Below are 19284 nucleotides of genomic sequence, written 5' to 3'. Positions count from 1 at the left end.
ACTCACAGAGAGAAATCAATGTATAGTATATTAAAAACAATCATTGCAGCCCTTTAAATGATCAGATAGTTTAGCTTTGAATCCATTCGAGCTAATGGAGGCTTTAATGGCTTCTGACAGATTGTTCCATTGATCAAGGGATGTATGAAAAGCACTGCCTACCAAACTCTGGTGTGATTTTAAGAAAACTGAATGTTAATGATAAACAAAAGTAAATTGTTCACATTTTCATTGGAATAACTCTGTCTGACCTGTTCACAGAACCAGTGAAATAAAGGATAATTGGAATACTATACACCTGACTTTATTCTTTCATTCTGTAATCAAGAGGACTAATCAGACCAAGATTGTTGGCATGGAGGCAAGTATTTGACTATATGAGAAAAAGAGCTAATTTGAGAGCAAAATTCTGACTTGTGCCATGTACAATCGTAATGAAATCAATGGGGTCTCACAAGCCGTAAGTCAGGACAAAATTTTGTCTTTTACGTGATATGAACAATGAGTGGTGTCTGCATGCCAATGAGAGATAAATCTTAGACGATGCAATTTATATTTTGTAGGACTTCAGGTCACATGTGAACTGCTCTTCTCCATACCAAACTGCTGGCACTTTGATGTAACAAGCTAATCAGGTATTTCTGTAGCCTTAACAAATGCAGCCTCTGCAAATGTATGCATTATTTTCTCTTATTTAATGAATGGCCTGAAATGTACTGGCTTATTCTGAGAAGAAGAATGGGTATGTAAATTAAATGTTTATCTCAGTTTCAGTGGCACAGTTTCCATTGCATTGCAACAGGTCAATGGCATTACAATAGTATATCTGAGAGGAAAATTATGCCCATTGTTAGTCTCATAGCCTCGTCCATTTGCATTGTTTGTGATGGATTTTTTTATTCTTTTCTTGCCTTTTTTGTTATTATTATGGCTCTTGAATCCCCAAATCTGTCCTACAGCATTGCAGAGATCTTGCATGATTTGAAAGGACATCTTGCTAAGTAAATCCAGTTCATTATCAATTAAAATATCCACTATTTCATTATGATAATAAAGAGAACTGATCTGGATATTTAGATGTGGCAGGCTACACATCCTTGAGATTTTCCAGTTGGTAATTATTCATAGCATTCTTATTTACATTTTAGACATTCTCACTCTCTTGTAAAGCTCAGCGCGTAAGAATGGTGACTTTAAAATCTATGTTGGTGTTAATGTTTTGCATTTACTTAAACTTTTAATGAGGGGAAGAACCTGCAGGATGAAATAGTTTCATATGCCGTAATGTGAATAAAGCATTATGAAATAATTTCTGATCTACATGGCATAACACCTATAGTTTTCTATTGACCACCTTAAAATTGGCCGTCACCTTTCATCCCCTAACTAGTGATGCAATATTGATTAAAATGCATAGCCAATGGATTTTGACTACACTTGTGGTTCCTTACGAAAAATGTTCAAGAGACCTCAGCCAAGTTATTGACTATAGACAAAACATTATGGTGCAGGAAAGAAAGAGTTAATACATTGCCAATCCTTCTGGGAAGCAGGTTCCACAGCATATTCAAATCACCTGACACTGAAGATGTGCTCCCCAAAATACATCCCCAAAACCACCTGTATTCATAGAATGGTTGCTTTCAAGGTAGAAAGCACTTTATACATCACATGAGCTCCAACCCACCAGTTCCTTACCTTGTTGTTCTGTACCTTCCCTTATCTCTGTTTTCGATGTTACATTCTAAACTACTTGCCCATGAAGGTACCTATACTAAGACATAGAATAAATGTATCTTGCCTTTGACAGCCTGATGCCAAAGCTGACTTCAGCTTTGCAGAGTGTTTTGGGACAATTGACATGAGGGAACAAAATTGTGGGCAGAGAATAATACAGTCAGTTAATATAATTTCCCAACACTTTTATGTCATGCGCACAATGCCTGTTATAGTGGTGTGTACTATGCCTAACATATATGTATTGGCTCTCTCTCTTCTGCCAAAATTTTCCTTCTATCAGTATAAAACTAACTATAAAACTATTTTTAATAGTTATGTATCAATTTTTTTAAAATAAAAAGCCCCTGCCTTGAGCATTTCATTTGTATTGGTTCCATGTTTAGTCAGTAGCTTTTGTAAAATTGATGAATATTATCTAAAGGCAAGTGCAGACAGGCAAACAGATCTGTATCTTCTGTAATCCATTTAGCCTGACACACACATGCAAGGGAACTATTTTACCTCAATTCTTTCAGGGCTGATGAAAAGTAAATGTAAGCAAAGTCATGAACTTCACCATTTGAAAAGAATCACTGAATCCAACATTGGAAGCTAATTTATGCTTTTCCCCTGAAACAGAGTGACCTCAGTCCTCATGTATCTAGAGTATCTAGAGTCAATAAACAATTGCTATACATAGAACATCCATTAGAGGCCTCTGTTAAGAATGTTTCGTAGTGCATCCAAAATGGTAATGAGTTACCTAATGCTGCAATGTTAATGGCTGTGCTAGAGGTTTATTTCAAGAGGACCTCAGTCATAATTATTCAAATGAAATAAAGCAATTTTCTAAACCATTTTCTTATTATTGTCTGTTTCTAGTAGTATCTTGACCAAGGCAACAAGTATACCGAGTGCTCCTTTTTCTTGTCGGATTATTTATTATTATTTGTAACTGTGTTCAGGACCGGCTCTAGGCACCAACAAACCAAGCATGTGCTTGGGGTGGCACTCCGGGAGGTTTTTTTTTTTTTTGCTTCGGCAGTTGCGCTCTCTGAGGGTTTTTTTTGTTTTTTGTTTGCTTGGGGGGGTGGGGGGTGGGCAAAAAACCTAGAGCCGGCCCTGACTGTGTTGTTCTGAGTGCTACCATGTGCTCTGGACAGTTCCAATCAGCTTTACTAATTCATGGTTGCCCATCATGAGCACTGAGAAAATGGAGGGCTGTATTCGGATTTTACAGTGGCGTAACTTCAATGAGTTCAATGGAATTACTCGAATTTACAATGGTATAAGTGAAATTGGAAGCAGAAACAGAGCATTTAATCCTATCTGAGCCACCATTAGGTGTCGGAGTCTCGATATCTTGCTAGCGAACCTTAGGCCTTGTCTATACTGGGAATGTCCCCCCAATTACAGGCACCAGTGTATCTGCACTAGTGTAGACTCCTAGATTTTCATGGATTTATACCTGCGCCATTGCAAACTGTGGCACAGAGCAGTTGTATCTGCCTGCACTAGAGGCTCGGACTGGTGCGGCTAGTAATTTGGCTTCAATCCCCAGCCTAAGCAAGGCTTTAGACTTATGTATTTTTAAAAATTCTATTATAAACTGCCACCAGTCTTCTAAAAAAGAAAAGCCATTAATGGCCTTTGAATACTGCAGTAAATTATTGTTTGCCAATATATTTTTTAATAGTTATGCTTTCACTTGAGCAGCAGTCTACAACATTGAAGTGTCTTCTGTAATTATGGCGGTCAAATTCATTTCACCACTGCAATTCCCATGGTTTCTACCAGTGCTTAATTAAACAAAAATTAATCAAAGTAGCAACAGCAAAAACAAACAACTCCTCTCCCCCCCCCAAAAAATAAAACTTGTTAAATGTATTTTGTTAACTCCTTTCCAAAGGAATATCTGTCTGCATGAGAAACCGCCTTTTCTGAAGCAGAATCCCCACAACTTCAACTAGTTTATCTTTAAGTGATTCCCAAAGCAAACAGCATTTAGTGTGGCACTAATCCAAATGTATGCAGTTTGCCCTATGGTACAGCCAAGCCTTAACTAGAGCAGAAACAAAGCTGAGCTCATGAAATAGCATTCTTTTCAAGTCCTAAGAAAACTGACACAGGGGATATCAGTTAAATGGTGTGTACCCAGATCAAGATCCTAATCCAATCCAATCTAATTTAAGTACAATAGCTGCTTCTTTAAGGGTGTCTTACCTTTTTTTAAGGGTGGCTGATGGCCAGAGCAACAGTCCCAGAAATGTAGTGAATATACCATATACTCAGGGCAAGTCTACACTGCAAACTTTTGCCAGCATAGCTATATTGGCCAGGAATGTGAAGAGATGTGATCCCTGACTGACATACCTGGGCTGGCAAAAGTTCCTAATGTAGATGCAGTTATACTGCAAAACAGCACTTCTGTTGGTATAATTATTTTGACTTGGAATAAGCTATACTGGCAAGGACACAACTGCTATGAGCTGTGTCTACAGTCGGAGTGCTTTCCCAGTACAGTATACTGGTATAGCTATCCTGGCAAAGTGCACCTAGTGTAGAGTTGGCCCCAGTATGATTTTAAATAGAATAATCCCCTTCTTAGTAGCAATGTCAAACAATGAATACTACACGTTTTGGTTATATGACTTCAGGAAGTAAACCAGTTTAATTTAGAATACAATTTAAATTAAAGAAAATTAGCACTCTTTTATTCAGGATAGTCCTGCATAGTCCAGCATGGAATTGCTGGCTTTTCTGGAATATTATTTCAAAACAGATCACAAACAACCTTACTTTTAAGATCTCATATTTTGATGCTTAGTCCTCTTTTTTTGTGGCAATCACTAAAACAGTAGCTAAGAACCATAATCCAGTTACAAAGGGCATAAAAAGGGTAAAAAGCATATATCTGCATTCAGAGAAGACATAAAATAACTCATATGATTTAAGAGAATTTAAGAGATTTATTCCATTTTGACTACATTTCTTTCAAAAGGATGAACAGTGGAGCACTGGTCATTTTAAACTGGGAGCGCATCTTCTAGTGCTCCATCTACTCAAGCAGAGTTTGCAGGTTAGCAATTACTTCTTCAAGATCATATGGCAGAGGCATACTGGGATCGTCATCGTTCCAGAGGGGATGGCACTTTGGCTTTTGCTCTTCTGGCCAACTCATTGCAAGCTGGCATTGGCATCTGAAAAAAAAAAAAAAAAAGAGATGAACAAAGAATTACTTTTAAGAGAAGGAATGTCAAGAAACCAAACTCTCAGGAAGGTATATTTGTCCATCAAGATAAACAAACAAAGAGTGAGAGAGATAACAAATTTGTGGACAAAATGGGTTGTTCACTTATAGAGAAGCGACCGTGTTTTCTGTTGTAAGCTTTGTGTTATCTAGAGGGATTTCTTAGAAAGCCAATCAGAGAAAAAATTCAGTTTGCGTACCTTTTTATGGTGAATTATTTTTTCATTATCTCAGCTGTTATTTAAAGTACGTGATTAAACTATTATCAGATTTAAATGTTTGTGGGTTTTCAGTGTATTACTTGACTATTGAGAAAGATTAAACTGAATTTACTGCATTAAGGTCGGGGGATAGATTAAACAATATTACAGAAGCAGGATTGGCTTTGTAGATTCTAGAGATTTACAAGTGTATAAGCCTCCTTTGCTCTGAAAAAGGCAATGTAAAAAAGGAAAATTGTATAAAGATATATGCAAATGGAAGCTAATAACAATTTCCACTGATGAATTGGTAGGCAAAACTTCAATAAAATTAAATTAAGATGTTAGTGTATGTTAGTCCCCAGAGAAAACTTTTAAATTACAGTGTTTTTTATTAAATGGATTATTCATCAATACTAGTGAAGTCTAATTATAATATGCAGCTAAATTGCTGCCCAGCACAGGAAAGTTTTATGAGTAGCAACAGTCACATCTCTTAAGATTAGTTTGTAATACAGGCTGCCACTTATTTGCACTGCATTAGAAAATTTGTAACAATTCAGTGACTTTTTTTTTATTTACCATTTGCTGATTAATTAGCTAATGTCTGTAAAGCACTATGATGATGAAAAGTGCCAAGTACTATTACAATTATTTCATATGTTCAGGAGATGAATTCATTTCTTTACAAGAAACATCAGATCACATAGATAGAAATTAACTGCTTTATCCCCAGTAAGAAATATGCAAAATCATATTTTGTATGCAAAATGTAAATAGAAGTCTTTAATTATTTAAAAAATATAAAATGAAATTTATTTTTTAAGTGGCTTTATACCACTCAGGTGTCTTTCAGCTCTGTAAAATGAACAAGAACAACACACATAACTTCCTGGCCCCCTTTCGAGGCCTTCTGGAAGAGAATGTTCCCAAATGAAAGATGTCTTCTTCTCTTGGGAATTATTAATGGCAGTGTAATACCCATGAGAAAACATACTTCAACTTTACACCCATGTTGGTGTGCGGTTAATTGCGGCATCCTGTGCACTCAATCCATCGTACATTATACTACAAGGACAGTATTAACACATAACATTCCAATATATCTTCAGCTCTCCACATCAGCCCCTGATAATAGCATCTGTTAACATGCACTAAGTACTATTATGTAGCACATCACTTCATAAATAATAAGATTAGCCGACCTCAGGGCCCTGAGAAGAGTAATGTGTTTAAATGTTCTCATTATTTATTTAAAACAAGAATTAAAGGAACAGAAGCTACTTGTGACAATCCTCTTAGCATAAATATTAAACTGTTTGCATTGATAAGCTGCACTGTACAGAATAACAGAGGATTTGTTTTGCAGGCTGCTTTATAACAGTTGTTAGAGCAAATGCAGTTTAGTGTATGAGTTCTGAGAGGTACTTAACTGATTGTGCCATCATGTTCTGAAGACATTTTCCAAATTATATAAAGGAACAGGAGAAAATTAATATGCAAGAGAAGCTGAAACTAATTACAGCATAACTCTGTAAGGCTTTTAAAATCTTGCTTTATTTTCGGTCTCGGCACAAAATAACATGCTCAATTGGCTGGGTAGTATAAGATATTCCAGTGTAAGCATTTCAATCTAAAAGTGGATAAATTAAACCGTGTAGAGATTATTACAGCTGACACATCAAGAGGCTCTGCTAGTAAAGATTGCCAGGCCTATTATGTGCTTTAGCAAAAGTCAATTTATTAATAACAATCGCTTTAAATTCTTTGGGAGGGAACACGCATCACCTTTCAATGCTGTACAGTCATAATGTATATTCCTAACCTTCAGAGCCTCCCTATGTCATTTATTTCCTACCAATTGTTCCCTCACATTTGAATTTTGGGCATCAGTGTCACTTTAAATATACCAATAGTTACCAAAGTTGCTGTCATTTGGGCAGCCCAGGAGTGGCAGCGCAAACTGCTCCATTGCTCCTCTAGCAGAGACAGTCTGAGCGGTCACCTCACCACCTGGTATGGTTTGTTGAGCACATGCCTCATGACATGACAGTCGTGCACTTGGGAACCTTGAGCCACATTGTATTCTACATGAGGGATTGATGTCAGTGACCATCCACAAGAGTCTTCCTGATTCACAAGTCTGAGGCCAGAAGTGCGACTGAGAAGGGGAGAGAAATGGCCAGTGCCAGCATCCCATCATTTCCATGCCTTCCACAGCATATCTACCCAGTCTGGAGCTCCTCTGCAGGTCGGAGATGACTGCACTCTGATCACTTCTTCTACTTGTTCAGTCTACCTAGTTTAATGTCACTTTTCTAGTGAGAGAAGTTGCGAATGGTAAACATATACATTATGTAAATCACCTATTTTCAGCCGGGGTTTTCGGCCCTGGTACAGGCCCCACTGACTTATATGGGAATTACACAAGTAAAAAGGTGCCAGGATTAGGTCCTTCGAAATCACTGCTAAAGACGATGCTGTGCTGGCAGCACTCACCGTACCATAAACAACTTGGGTGACGCTGTCATCACATGAAGTAGCATCCACAACACTGAAATAGGCCATCTGATTATGTACCCCCTTTTTGATGTGAAAAGGAGTCAGTAGCCTTTTGGTAGTAATATTTTTAGTCCTAACTTTAATACATTTCCCCACAATTGTAAAGGGTATTGTCCCAGGTCTGGTCTTTGATACTGTAACAGAGTGACAGACCTGAGCAACCTGCATAGGGGCACAGGTATCTTCAACTGAAGCACTGTATCCACAGGCATTGAACCTCACATAAAAATATATAGCGGAATTACTGCTAAGCCACATTAACTCCTCCTAGGATATAAAGATGTCTCCTCCCAGAGGCAGAAGGAGTTAGGATCTACAACAGAGGAGGTGCTGTTGGGGAAACCCTAGGAACACCCTAACTTGGTGGGGAGTAAAAAGCTTAGGCTGAGGATTATATTTGGTGGTTGAAATTTGAGTAACCAAAAAAGGTCAACCCCTCAAAAGAGAGTAAGTTGGAACAATATGTATTGCATGTAGCAGGCTGGGAATGTCATGGGTTCATAGACAGGATAAGTGAGATGCTGAACTAGGCGATCCCTGCTGAATAACCTCACCGCACATTAAGCGGCGGGGGGCTGTTATCTGGCTCGTTCAAAGAGGTGTGTGCCCCTTTAAGGGCTAGAGAGCCAAGGGGGTGCTTTTGACTGCAGTGGCAGACCAGGTCAGCCTGGGGACGCGGATCCATCCTGCCCCCTCCCCCCCAAGTGACTGGAAGAGATGCGGGGGGAGGGGGGGACGGACTATATAGGTACATGCCGGTGTAGGAACAGCCCTCTTTTACCTAGACCAGGCAGAGCTACTGAATCTTGGATTCTTTCATATCCTGCTCACACAAGGCTGACTGACCAACAGCTGCAGCATATTTCCAACACATCAGCTGAGCGCCAAAGTGGCCCTCCAGCCCATTGGTAATATAAATCCACCAAACAGGAAGAGGGACAATTTAAAATATAAATGACTAGTACCTATAAACGTGTGGAAGATGTCCACATTTCCAAAGCCTCGCCTTCCCCAGGCCCTCACCAATACAACCCAAACCATCCCAGTTTCAATTACAATGTCCATTTGGAAGTAGCAGTTGATTACAATTCACTGTGCACTGATCTACATTCTCATTACCTCTCTCCTACCATATTCAACTGGTTTTGATCCTGGCTATGGGCATACAATAGGAAATCTCTTTTGCTTATTAATATTACCAACTAATTTTCCTTTCATAACAATTCAATTAAACAATAATATACCATTTTTATAAGAGTTGTTTGTTTCACCGAGATGGTGGCTAATCTCACTATGGGCAAGTATAAATTCACTAAAACAGATATTTCCCTGGTTATCATCTCTAGGGTTGCACTTACATTTTGATGATCAGGGTGTCAGCTACATTAGAGGACACTGATCATGATGCTAAAATTAACCACTTTAGCTAAAGTGTGTGTTAATTATGGGTATGCAAGCAGTCAATAAAAGGTTAATGCAAAAGTCAAGGGATAAATTTATTTCAGTATTGCATCATTCCACAGACTAAATGACTAACATTATACTTTGTGTTTTTAATCAATAGATTTTACAGTAATGTGATAGCCATTGATTTTAAAAACAGTATTCTTTCTTTCCCCTAAGTTTTGCAGCTAATAAGGAATAAGTATCAATATTCTTACATACTCTTATTTCAGGCAAATACTTTTCTGTTCAAGTATGCGGACTAGGATCACATGCAGAAAAATGTGGGTGCTATGGAAGTATGTGATTAATGCAACTGTGGAGTGTTGTCTCGTGATCAGAGTAAGGAATTGTGAGATATGACTCCTGGCTTCTAGTAACATGTTTATCTACCCCACAGAAGTGTAGGCACTTAGGGCAGGTCTACACTAACCCCCCAATTCGAACTAAGGTACGCAACTTCAGCTACGTGAATAACGTAGCTGAAGTTCGAAGTACCTTAGTTCGAACTTACCTCGGTCCACACGCGGCAGGCAGGCTCCCCCGTCGACTCCGCGGTACTCCTCTCGCCAAGCAGGAGTACCGCAGTCGACGACGAGCACTTCCGGGTTCGACTTATCGCGTCCAGACAAGACGCAATAAGTCGAACCCAGAAGTTCGATTGCTCGCCGCCAAACTACCGGGTAAGTGTAGACCTACCCTTAGAGTGGTTCACCCGGCACAGGGTAACTAGAATGGGGAGAGGGCACAGTGAGTCTATTCCCTGCCTCCCAGCCCACAGGAGGTAGTTGGCTTTTTAGTTGGCTTTGCTCAGGAGTGCAAACAGTGGTGGGGACCAGATAGGGGTTGGTGAGGCAAAACGGGGGGCATGGTGATGGCCTTGTCCCTACCACGTACAAGTAAGTGCCAAAAGCGGATAATTGAGGGGGACACATACTACATCTTTTATAGGTGCTTACTCCAGGATCCCTGGAGGCATTATGCTTTATACAGGAGCTAATACCCCCTATCCATCATTGCCAGTGCAGTAGGTATTCACTTAAACACTCCAGAGAATTGCAGAGTTATACCTGGATCCTTAATGTTGAAAATTGCTTTAAGATGCTCAGATTGAAAGCCCTCTTATTAGTTATGATCTCTATGCTCTCTCTAGAAACACTAACGCCACCCCTTTGATCACACATAGAAATGGAAAATATTGGGCACCACAGTGTGCTCGGTCAGTGATGCACTGGGCTGAAGAGATTGTCTAATATGTGGCACAGGTAAAAGGTCAATAAGACTGTTTCCAAACTGCAAGGGCCTGTTTTTGAATTCAATAGGAGCTGCAGGTGCTCAGCACCTTTGAACATCAGACTCTGAGGGCCTGAGCCACATGCTTAAGTGCTATACTACACCTCTACCCCGATAGAACGCTGTCCTCGGGAGCCAAAAAATCTTACCGCGTTATAGGTGAAACCGCGTTATATTGAATTTGCTTTGATCCGCTGGCGCGTGCAGCCCCTCCCCCCCGAGCGCTGCTTTACCGCGTAATATCCGAATTTGTGTTATATCGGGTCGCGTTATATCGGGGTAGAGGTATAGTTGAATAAAGCCAGCTGATGATGTCTCTTTAGGGCTGATTTTCAGCTTATGGCATTCACTTGTGCACATGCCAAACTGCATAGACATGTACATTTGGCCATAGTCCGCAGGTCTCCACAGCTGTATATGCACTTTCACTTGAACAGGTTTTAGAATTTTTAAAGTAATTGAATTTTCACACTCAAAGTCCAATTATTCTATTGAGTTTCCAGGATGCAAATTTTAACACTGTGTGCGCAAAGGTGTTAGAATTTTTAAAGCAGAAGTAAATGTACATCCTTAGGAAATTTTTCACATGCACAAGTGGAGGCTGGGTAGATGCCCAGATGAAAATATGGGCAATCTAGCATTCATATGCAATATTTGTATGTCGGTAGAATCATTAGAGATTTGCAAAGAAATGGGTTGTTATACTGAATAATCCCCCAATAAGACATGTGCATGCGTCAACCTTGATAAAAAGGATTTAACATTTCTAACATGTACACTGTTCTGAATAATAATGTTCTCTTTAGACAGCATGAAGATTCACAGAGATCTTACCAAGTTGGGTCCTGCCCATGCAAAGAGGTCTTCATGGTTGAACCACTGAGTCCAACTGAGTTCAACAGGGCTCTGCACAAGCACAGGCATCTATATACACAGTTCCCCTTGCAGGATTGTGGCCTAGGTCCTGAGCCTTCAAATCTTTCCTCTCCTGAGTAATTATGACAGATGAATAGTTCCACTGACTTTTAAGATTTTTCTAGTTCATTCTGAACCCACATCCTTAGCTGACTTAGCATTTTACCAGAGAATGCATTTCTCTCTTGAGTTATATATATTTATGTGCTCAACTCTATAGAAAAATATGAGAATATTAATGTGAGTACAGATTACTCAGGTGAGTAAACCTCAATAATTACACACACACAAAATGCCTCTCTTGCCAGTATAATGCAGCTACTTCTGGGGTGGTAAGCATCAGGCTTGGCAAAACTCCCATTGACTTCAACAGGCCCATGATTTCACCCTAAATGTTTACCAGCAAACAGCAACCCTGACAATGGCCCAAGGTAACAATAAAACATATCATATCCAACGGAAGCTGCAGAGAGACTACTATAAACTAGATGTAATTATCCAAGCTGAAATTTGGCCAGGACACTGAAATTTACATCCCTTTAAAAAAATCCAGACTTTTTAAATGTCTGATAGCAATCAGTTCTTTGGCCTTGCATCTCATCTGAGTAAATCAGCTGATGTAACTTGCAATCACAACATATAATCTTTTATCATTTTTATTTTAAGATGTCATAGAAAGAAAACTAAATCTGATTTGCTAAACAGACTGATTTGCTTGGTAAAGAACATGAAAAGTATTGCTTTTAAGTAAAGACTTAGTTTGCTGGTGGACAATGTCCTTCATCTTTGGTCATGGATGGCGGAGTGGGATCAATTCCTTAGAAAGTATCAAAACTGTAACATCTGCCATTAAAATAAATGATCTTGTACTATATTTTCATGGTAAATCGAAAGGTGTGAGGATAAAAATGCCTGACATGATACAGTGGGGTTAGGGGAAGCTTTGTAAAGAGAAAGCATTTATCCACTTAACCAGGTGGGTGTCCATTATGACATTAACAATTTAACAAATTATGATAGGCCTAATTTTATCCTTCCCTTCGCTCCAGGCACTTGTCTGGTCACAGTAGCTGTTAACGTGAAAATTTACAGCCACCAATTAAGGTTTAAGGCCATCAGGTAGAATGCTGAGAACAATTTTATACCCAGGTCTATTTGTCAGCATGTCAGTTACATAACAATGGTGATGAATGGGCTACCCTGACAGCTGAACAGTTAGGAGTTGCTGACCTCTGATCTCAGTCACATGATAGGGTCACCTGAAACTTGCATTGCTCCTACCTGACCGCATATAACAATATAGGGGTCAAATGGCTTGGAGATTATATGTATCATGTCTGAGGCAGCCCAATTATAAGCTTTAGGGAACGCAGTGTTGAATTCCATAGCTCTGCGGCATAGAGCTGTAGAACTCTGCAGAAATCTGTGAAACAAAAGGTATACAATTTCAGAGGTCTAAAGTAACTTTCCTTGCTGTTCAGTAGAATGGACTTATTGTCCTCAGAGAACAACAATGAAAATAAACACTTTTGAAAAAATGGTGACTCTACCATCGGAAGAAAAATGTACTGTACTGTAAATGTACTATGCATTTTCTCTCAGAGAGTTTCAATCTGGGGCAACTGTAATCAGAGTGGAATTACTACTATGCTCTGTCAGGAAGACCTTTTAGTTGGAGACTGGCCTTAGCGGCAAGGCTTACATTTGGAACTGGAGCTGAACTTCCCTAAGGTTCAGGGTTAAGGTTCAGTTCTAGGCATCTGGTTCAGCATGTTTTAGAGAAAGGAGCAGGCACAACGTCTAGATATAAATCAGAACTTCAGCAAAGTTCAGGGTGCTTGGAACTGGGGTGTGAGTTCATCTCCCTTGATGCTGCTTGTGCTTTCAAGGAGGACAGAATTACTTTCTGATCACTATAGTTATCTCTGTAAAATACTGGCAGGCCAACCCTATACACATTGGTTACAAGATTCTGAGTAAGAGATTCACACTAAAGTGCCCTATCAAACTGCTCTTGCTGAAAAACAGTGAGATAATGGAAATTTATTGAGTTAGAAGGAGTTTAGAGAAATGTAATCAGGAAAAAAACATAACAGTTTACTTCATATGGCTGGATGCTATTTTTTCCATCAGAAATAACAATAGGATGTCCTGGGATGATACAATTAAATTCCATTCTTTTTCAGAACTGGAATTTTGAGGTTCATTCTGAACCCACATTACCAATTTTCTTAGCATTTTACTAGTGTACTCACACCACGCTCTCTAGAGAAGAGAAAGGTGATCAATCTGTAGTGGAGACATTTTCTTTTTAATTCTTTGAGGTTGGCTCTTACCTGACAGTGCAAACTAAAACTTTCAAAAAAAAAAAAACAACCCTCAAACAAAATGCAAAATTTAGTCTGATTGACTTTAAGGGCCAGATTTTCAAAAGCACTCAGCTCCCAGTCAGGTCCTAAAATGAAGTGGCCAGATGAAAACTGAAGGGTGCTGAGCTCTTCTGAAAATCTGGTCCTAATGTGTTCCATAGTGGTCTGGCCCACTTACATTCAGCCTGTGCTGATGCTCTTTTATAAGCTGTAGCTAGAGTGTGCCCAACAGTGAGTAGTAGCTCAGAGCAGGAGCACTGCTCTTCATTTATAGAGGGAAGAGACAATTGAGAAAATGAATTTGTTCCCAGATGAGGAATTGGGAGAAGGAATGCCAGATTGAGGGTTGGATTGAGAGCGTTCCAGTTAAGAGTTTATAATCCAAGAAAAAATGAAAGGCTACACATGATCCTTCCACAGATAACCGCAGGGGTGGTAAAACATCCACTGCAAACTCTGACTCCAAAAAGCTGTAACCAAATGTGCCAGTGGTGAATTTGACTCTTACTACATTACAGAAGCTTGTAGTCCGGCTCACAAAAAAGCCTGAGGTTCCTGCAGGCATTCTTTCCATTGGTAATGAGGGCTCTGATGCAGCATCCCCTGGGGAATCACTCGTGACACAAGCATGATGACCTGAAATCAAACAGCATTACCGCTGTATGTGGTTTTGCAAAGTAAATCTGTATAAGAATCCAGTTTTTAACATTGTCCTGCAGAGAGTATTTTGCTGTTCTACATAGAGGCAGGGGTGAGACAAATGAATTTGACAATAAAGAGGTTTAAGTGACAGCTGCATGAGCTTTAAAAATGCCAGTGTTTCTATTATTACCCAAATTGCAAGCTTAATATTTCCCCCCACCCTCCATCTGCTCACCTGAGAACTGGATGGTAAGCTTGAGTCCAACTACTGGGTTTTACAGAATGTCACACTGATGGAAATAGCAAGGCACACACAAGTCAATACAGTGTACAAAAGCAGTACCTGTCTTTTCCCCTCACATAACGAATGTCCCAGGCCCTAAAACAATATCCACTTGGAACTAAGTAGAATCAATATTTTCATGCACATATATCAATGTATGTTAAAGGGAATTCACATATGTATACGCACAGGCACTCACATAGGACGGAGATTAATCAAATCAAATAAATTCAGAGGCTATGGGATATAGGAGCAATAATAGTAATTTTAATACTGTTAAGATTAGAATTTTTAGATGAGTTTTTATGTAACCTTTTGGAGAAAGCTTATATGGGCTTTAATCTCCGTAAGTCTGCTATTGTCATCACCACTCATATTTAATAACCTGATTGTGGAGCAGTACTGTGCTGATTAATCAAGGGCCAGGTAACGTAACACATCTTTCAAGGTTTCTTACATTTTTATATAGAAAATTGAATTCAAAATTTATTTCTCCCCGTCTTTGTTCTGGAATATCATGCAGAGAAAAATTAGACAAATAAGAAGTTAATCTCCTCCAAATGTATGATATTATAACAACCAAAGAGATAAAATTATACATTCAAAATCCCATGTTGATGAACTCACACAACAAAGATAGAGAGTTTAACCATGGGCATCAACAATTAGGCTCACACATTTAAAAAAAAATTATGGAAAACTTGTAATTATTGCAGTGAAAACGGAACTGACATCCAAGTTTTTCAATAGCAATGTTAAATAAACCTGTGCAAACATACTTCACTGCTTTTCTCACTTGCTAACATATTTAGCTGGTTGTAACTTCAGAAAAGAGCAAAGAGTGGACTGCAGGCTGACCTCTGAAGTGGAGGGTGTAAAATGAGGCTGAAAAGCCCCTTTTCCCTATCCCAAATCTTTCTCTCAACCCCAGGCAAGTGGAAAGTCCCTTCCTGGTGTATGGACTTTGCAGCTTTAGGTGGATGGGCTGGAGGAAGAAAGAAGACAAAGAAACAGTATGGTTGGCTCCGCTACATGAATTTCCAAGCAGAAATCCAACGAAGAGTTACCTCTGATCAGATTAGATCATGTCTGCCAAGCCCATAGTCCCAAATAGGCTGGAGGGTGGAGGTTCCTGGTGTAGTGACACTGGAGACTGCATGGAGCCATGCTACCCATAGGAGACCAGATAGCCAATGGAGTCCTGCTTCCTCTCTATGTCCTGAGATCTGAATGGATCTTACAAAGTCGGTGTGGTTAGTGGACAAGTCTCCTGCCAGTTCAGTTTGGGAACAAATTAGTCCCCCTGAGAGGACTAGGAACAAGCATAGTGAAACTCCCCATGGTCCCTGTTCCCCACATAGGAATGCCTGCATAGGGGTAGTGTGTGTGCCATGTTTGTCCGGTTATTTAATCAACAAATATGACCACTGTACTACAGGGGGTTACAAATCCCCCAGAGCAACACTTCATAAACAGCACAGCATTTGCAGAAACACGATGTTTAATCCAATCTAACCTACAGTTTTCATATTGTATATGTGCAACAACTACCTGTTTCCCAGAGACTTCTGTTCCCCGTTTCTTAGAATAACATGCGCGGACGCAGTGTATCCTGAATGCATGAGAATAATGTGTATGCATATTTATGCACACACCCCTCCATATGGACACTTACAAATAATCCCACCACTCCGAAGGGTTCAGCATTTAGAGGAAAATTTTCAACACCATAGGCGTGGATTTAGGCTTACTGTTCTCATTACAAATGACGGCTGTGCAGCAATTCTTGACTGAGAATACTGATTTGACTCCAGACAGCATAAAAATATCTCAACCTCAGTATAATTTATATTCCCTCAACAGGAACCTAAAATGCTCCATTTCTCTCTCATACAGTGTACGATCTGCTGTTTTACTTCACACACAATATGTGCTTTCCTATGATTTCTCAGACAAAGAAACAAAATGTCTACTAGGCACAGAGAGTATAAACACAGCTGACTTGTTTCCCTCAAAGTATTGATTTTATGCAGTTTTAAAATAACTATTTTCATCCTGTTTGCATTATCAACTGGGACATTGTTCCTCCATGTTCACTGAAATGCAGATGTAATTGCTGATTTAGGGCCTTTGGAGAGATTGTACTGTATTATCCAGAATCTACGCTTTTATTAACATAAAGTTTCTAGCTCTTCTGGTTGAGAAGATAGCCTGGACAATGTAAACTGATGCATGGTTATCTTGTTGCGTCCACAGACAGACTGATGCAATAGCACCTAGGGAGCTTTGAACTTCCCCCATTTATTTTACAAGGGGGTTTGCTTGGGGCCATATATGCTCTCCTCTGTTGTGCAGTGTGGCAATAAATAAAAGAGAGGAAAGAGGAGTGGTAATATAACCAACAGAAAATGGAGTATCAGTACCATGCTTCTCAGGAGGCTACAGATACTCTCCTCTGTTAACAGTAGGCTGGTGGGAGATTTGGGGGTGACCTATGTTAACAGTAGGCTGGTGGGAGATTTGGGGGTGACCTATGCACTACATGGACTGTTCTTCTCTCCTGGCTGAAACCCACACAAGAGTTAATGATGCTTCAAGCAGCATTTAATCTCCCCATCCATGCCTTTTAGCTCTCTTGGTAGGTGGAGAACGTCCAAGACTTATGAAGCAGAGAAAATGAACCGGTAGCATAGTTTCTGGGGAAGTATAGCAGCAGGGTGGGATTTCCATAGGAGGCCCCAAGATTTACAAGGAGGGAGCCCGATTTTCCCAAGAATCCTTAGTGTTTGAAGTCTGTGCCCTTTGTCTTTTCCAGGAAGCTGCACCCACGTTGCAGATTTTTGAACATGTGTTTTTCCACGGGAAAGGAGCATTTAGCACTTGCAGCTTAGTTATTAGGGACTACAACCCTACACATTTGTGGGAAAGGCAAATTGAAACCCATTGTTGAATGGAGAATCCTGATTTGGTGTACATGGGAGTGAGATCAAGAGAAGATTTTTTTAGACTGTGAAAGTTTCCCCCAAGGGAACTGATAGAAACCTCACTGTTTCACACACTTAAATGAGACTGAGCAAAACAGTAGAAAAATGTACTCTGACTCTTCAGCCACCAAGTTTTAAGATTCTTTCAGACCCAAACCCTCCACTGCTGCCCTCCCAGGTTCCTGAAACAATCCTGACCTGCCCCACCACCTCTGTTAGTAGTACCTCCAAATGTCCCATTTCACTAGCATCAGTTCTCACCTGCAACCCCCCTCTCAAACCCATCCCTCCCCCAAAAAACCCAACCCCCAAATCACTCCCCCCCCCCACCATTAACTCCCATCACTGTGCTGCTCCCGCCAACTTTGGTCCATCCAAACGGGATCTCTATTGACTGTAACGAAACCTGGTTAGTCAAAGAGTGAGCTCAGTGCAGCAAAGAAATGGTGACAGGCCGACTAAAGCCCTGTCTGCAGTGTGAAAATCTAATGTATTGAGGTACACCACAGTGCCTGAACTTTGAAAAAATGGTTTGATCTTGCAGTGTAGAAGGAACTAAGTCACATTTTCCAACATATTCCTCAAGTGTGCTCGAGCCTTGGAATCCATACCTTGGGGAAAACAATTAAAACAGGGTTCGGTCCTATTTACACTACAAGACATGCTGTCTTAAACATTGAATCCCACAGTAAGGGGGGAAATTTATAACAAAGATTGGGCCTGTGTCCCACAAGTGCAACACAATGCTAAGATTGAAAAGCATCGTTTTAAAAAAGTAATCTTTTCCCCTAGGTCATAGCAAGGTGAGAGGGAAGCAGGAAGGGGCAGATTCTGGGGAAAGTGGGAAACAAAAGGACAAAGAGCCACAAAAGGAGAGGGAGAAAATCTTTTTTTTTTAGTCAAATACACTCCTACAGTATCCAAACAGGTATTTTAATAATCCCTGAACTTCTACATGTCTATTTCTCTATCCATCCATATTTTATGGATAAAGCACTTAGAAATGTACTGTAAGGAACACTCCTGCACTGGCAGGAGGGGAATGCGCTAGATTATCTAAGAGGTCTTTTCCTAACATCTCTGATTGAATGTTCATGCTGGTACAAATAAAAATTGGATAACACCAATGAAATGCTGGAAAACAGTCTACCAGGGATTCTAAATCCTGGAAATATAACTTTACCATTGCAATCACTATCAACGAGTGTCCCTGATTATCAGTGGTCATGCAGGAGATGAAAAGCAATTGCTCATTTGTCATAAAATAATCAATGAGAGAAATGGGACACAGAGGAACATCTTTCAATTGCCATCTCCCAGTCACACCCACGACTATGACTGGCTGAGCAGTTCTATTTGTACTGAGAGAAATGTCAAAATGTTCAGCTCTCAGACAAAGGAAGGGGTTATATGTATCTTTTCCTATAAATAGCTGCAATATATTCTACGACATTCAAGGAGTGTGTGTGTGCATATACATATTCCTGGTTTTGCTGAAGAACTTATTTCAATATAGCAGAAACAGCAAAGATGATTTGTCCGGGCGAGGTTCCAATGAACTAGTGTTATGAATTGTATATAATGAATATAGGTTTGGTTTAGTGTTTTATAAATGGTGCAGCCA

The 19284-nt window shown here is 39.8% G+C and overlaps 1 protein-coding gene across 1 annotated transcript in view; it reads right to left on the bottom strand.

The window, feature by feature from the left end:
• Nucleotides 1-4590: 4590 nt before the first annotated feature.
• The window catches only part of FTO (FTO alpha-ketoglutarate dependent dioxygenase), a 345022-nt gene continuing 330328 nt past the window's right edge, over nt 4591-19284 (bottom strand). The window contains exon 9 of the mRNA XM_065416387.1: nt 4591-4919. Coding sequence (XP_065272459.1) covers nt 4778-4919 — 142 coding nt within the window. The 3' untranslated portion in view covers nt 4591-4777. The remainder of the gene's footprint in view (nt 4920-19284) is intronic.

The sequence above is a fragment of the Emys orbicularis genome, chromosome 14 (genome assembly GCF_028017835.1).
Source record: "Emys orbicularis isolate rEmyOrb1 chromosome 14, rEmyOrb1.hap1, whole genome shotgun sequence".
Classification (NCBI taxonomy): Eukaryota; Metazoa; Chordata; order Testudines; family Emydidae; genus Emys; species Emys orbicularis.
Note: the sequence above shows the minus strand (reverse complement) of the source record. Positions and strands in the feature narration are given on the sequence as shown.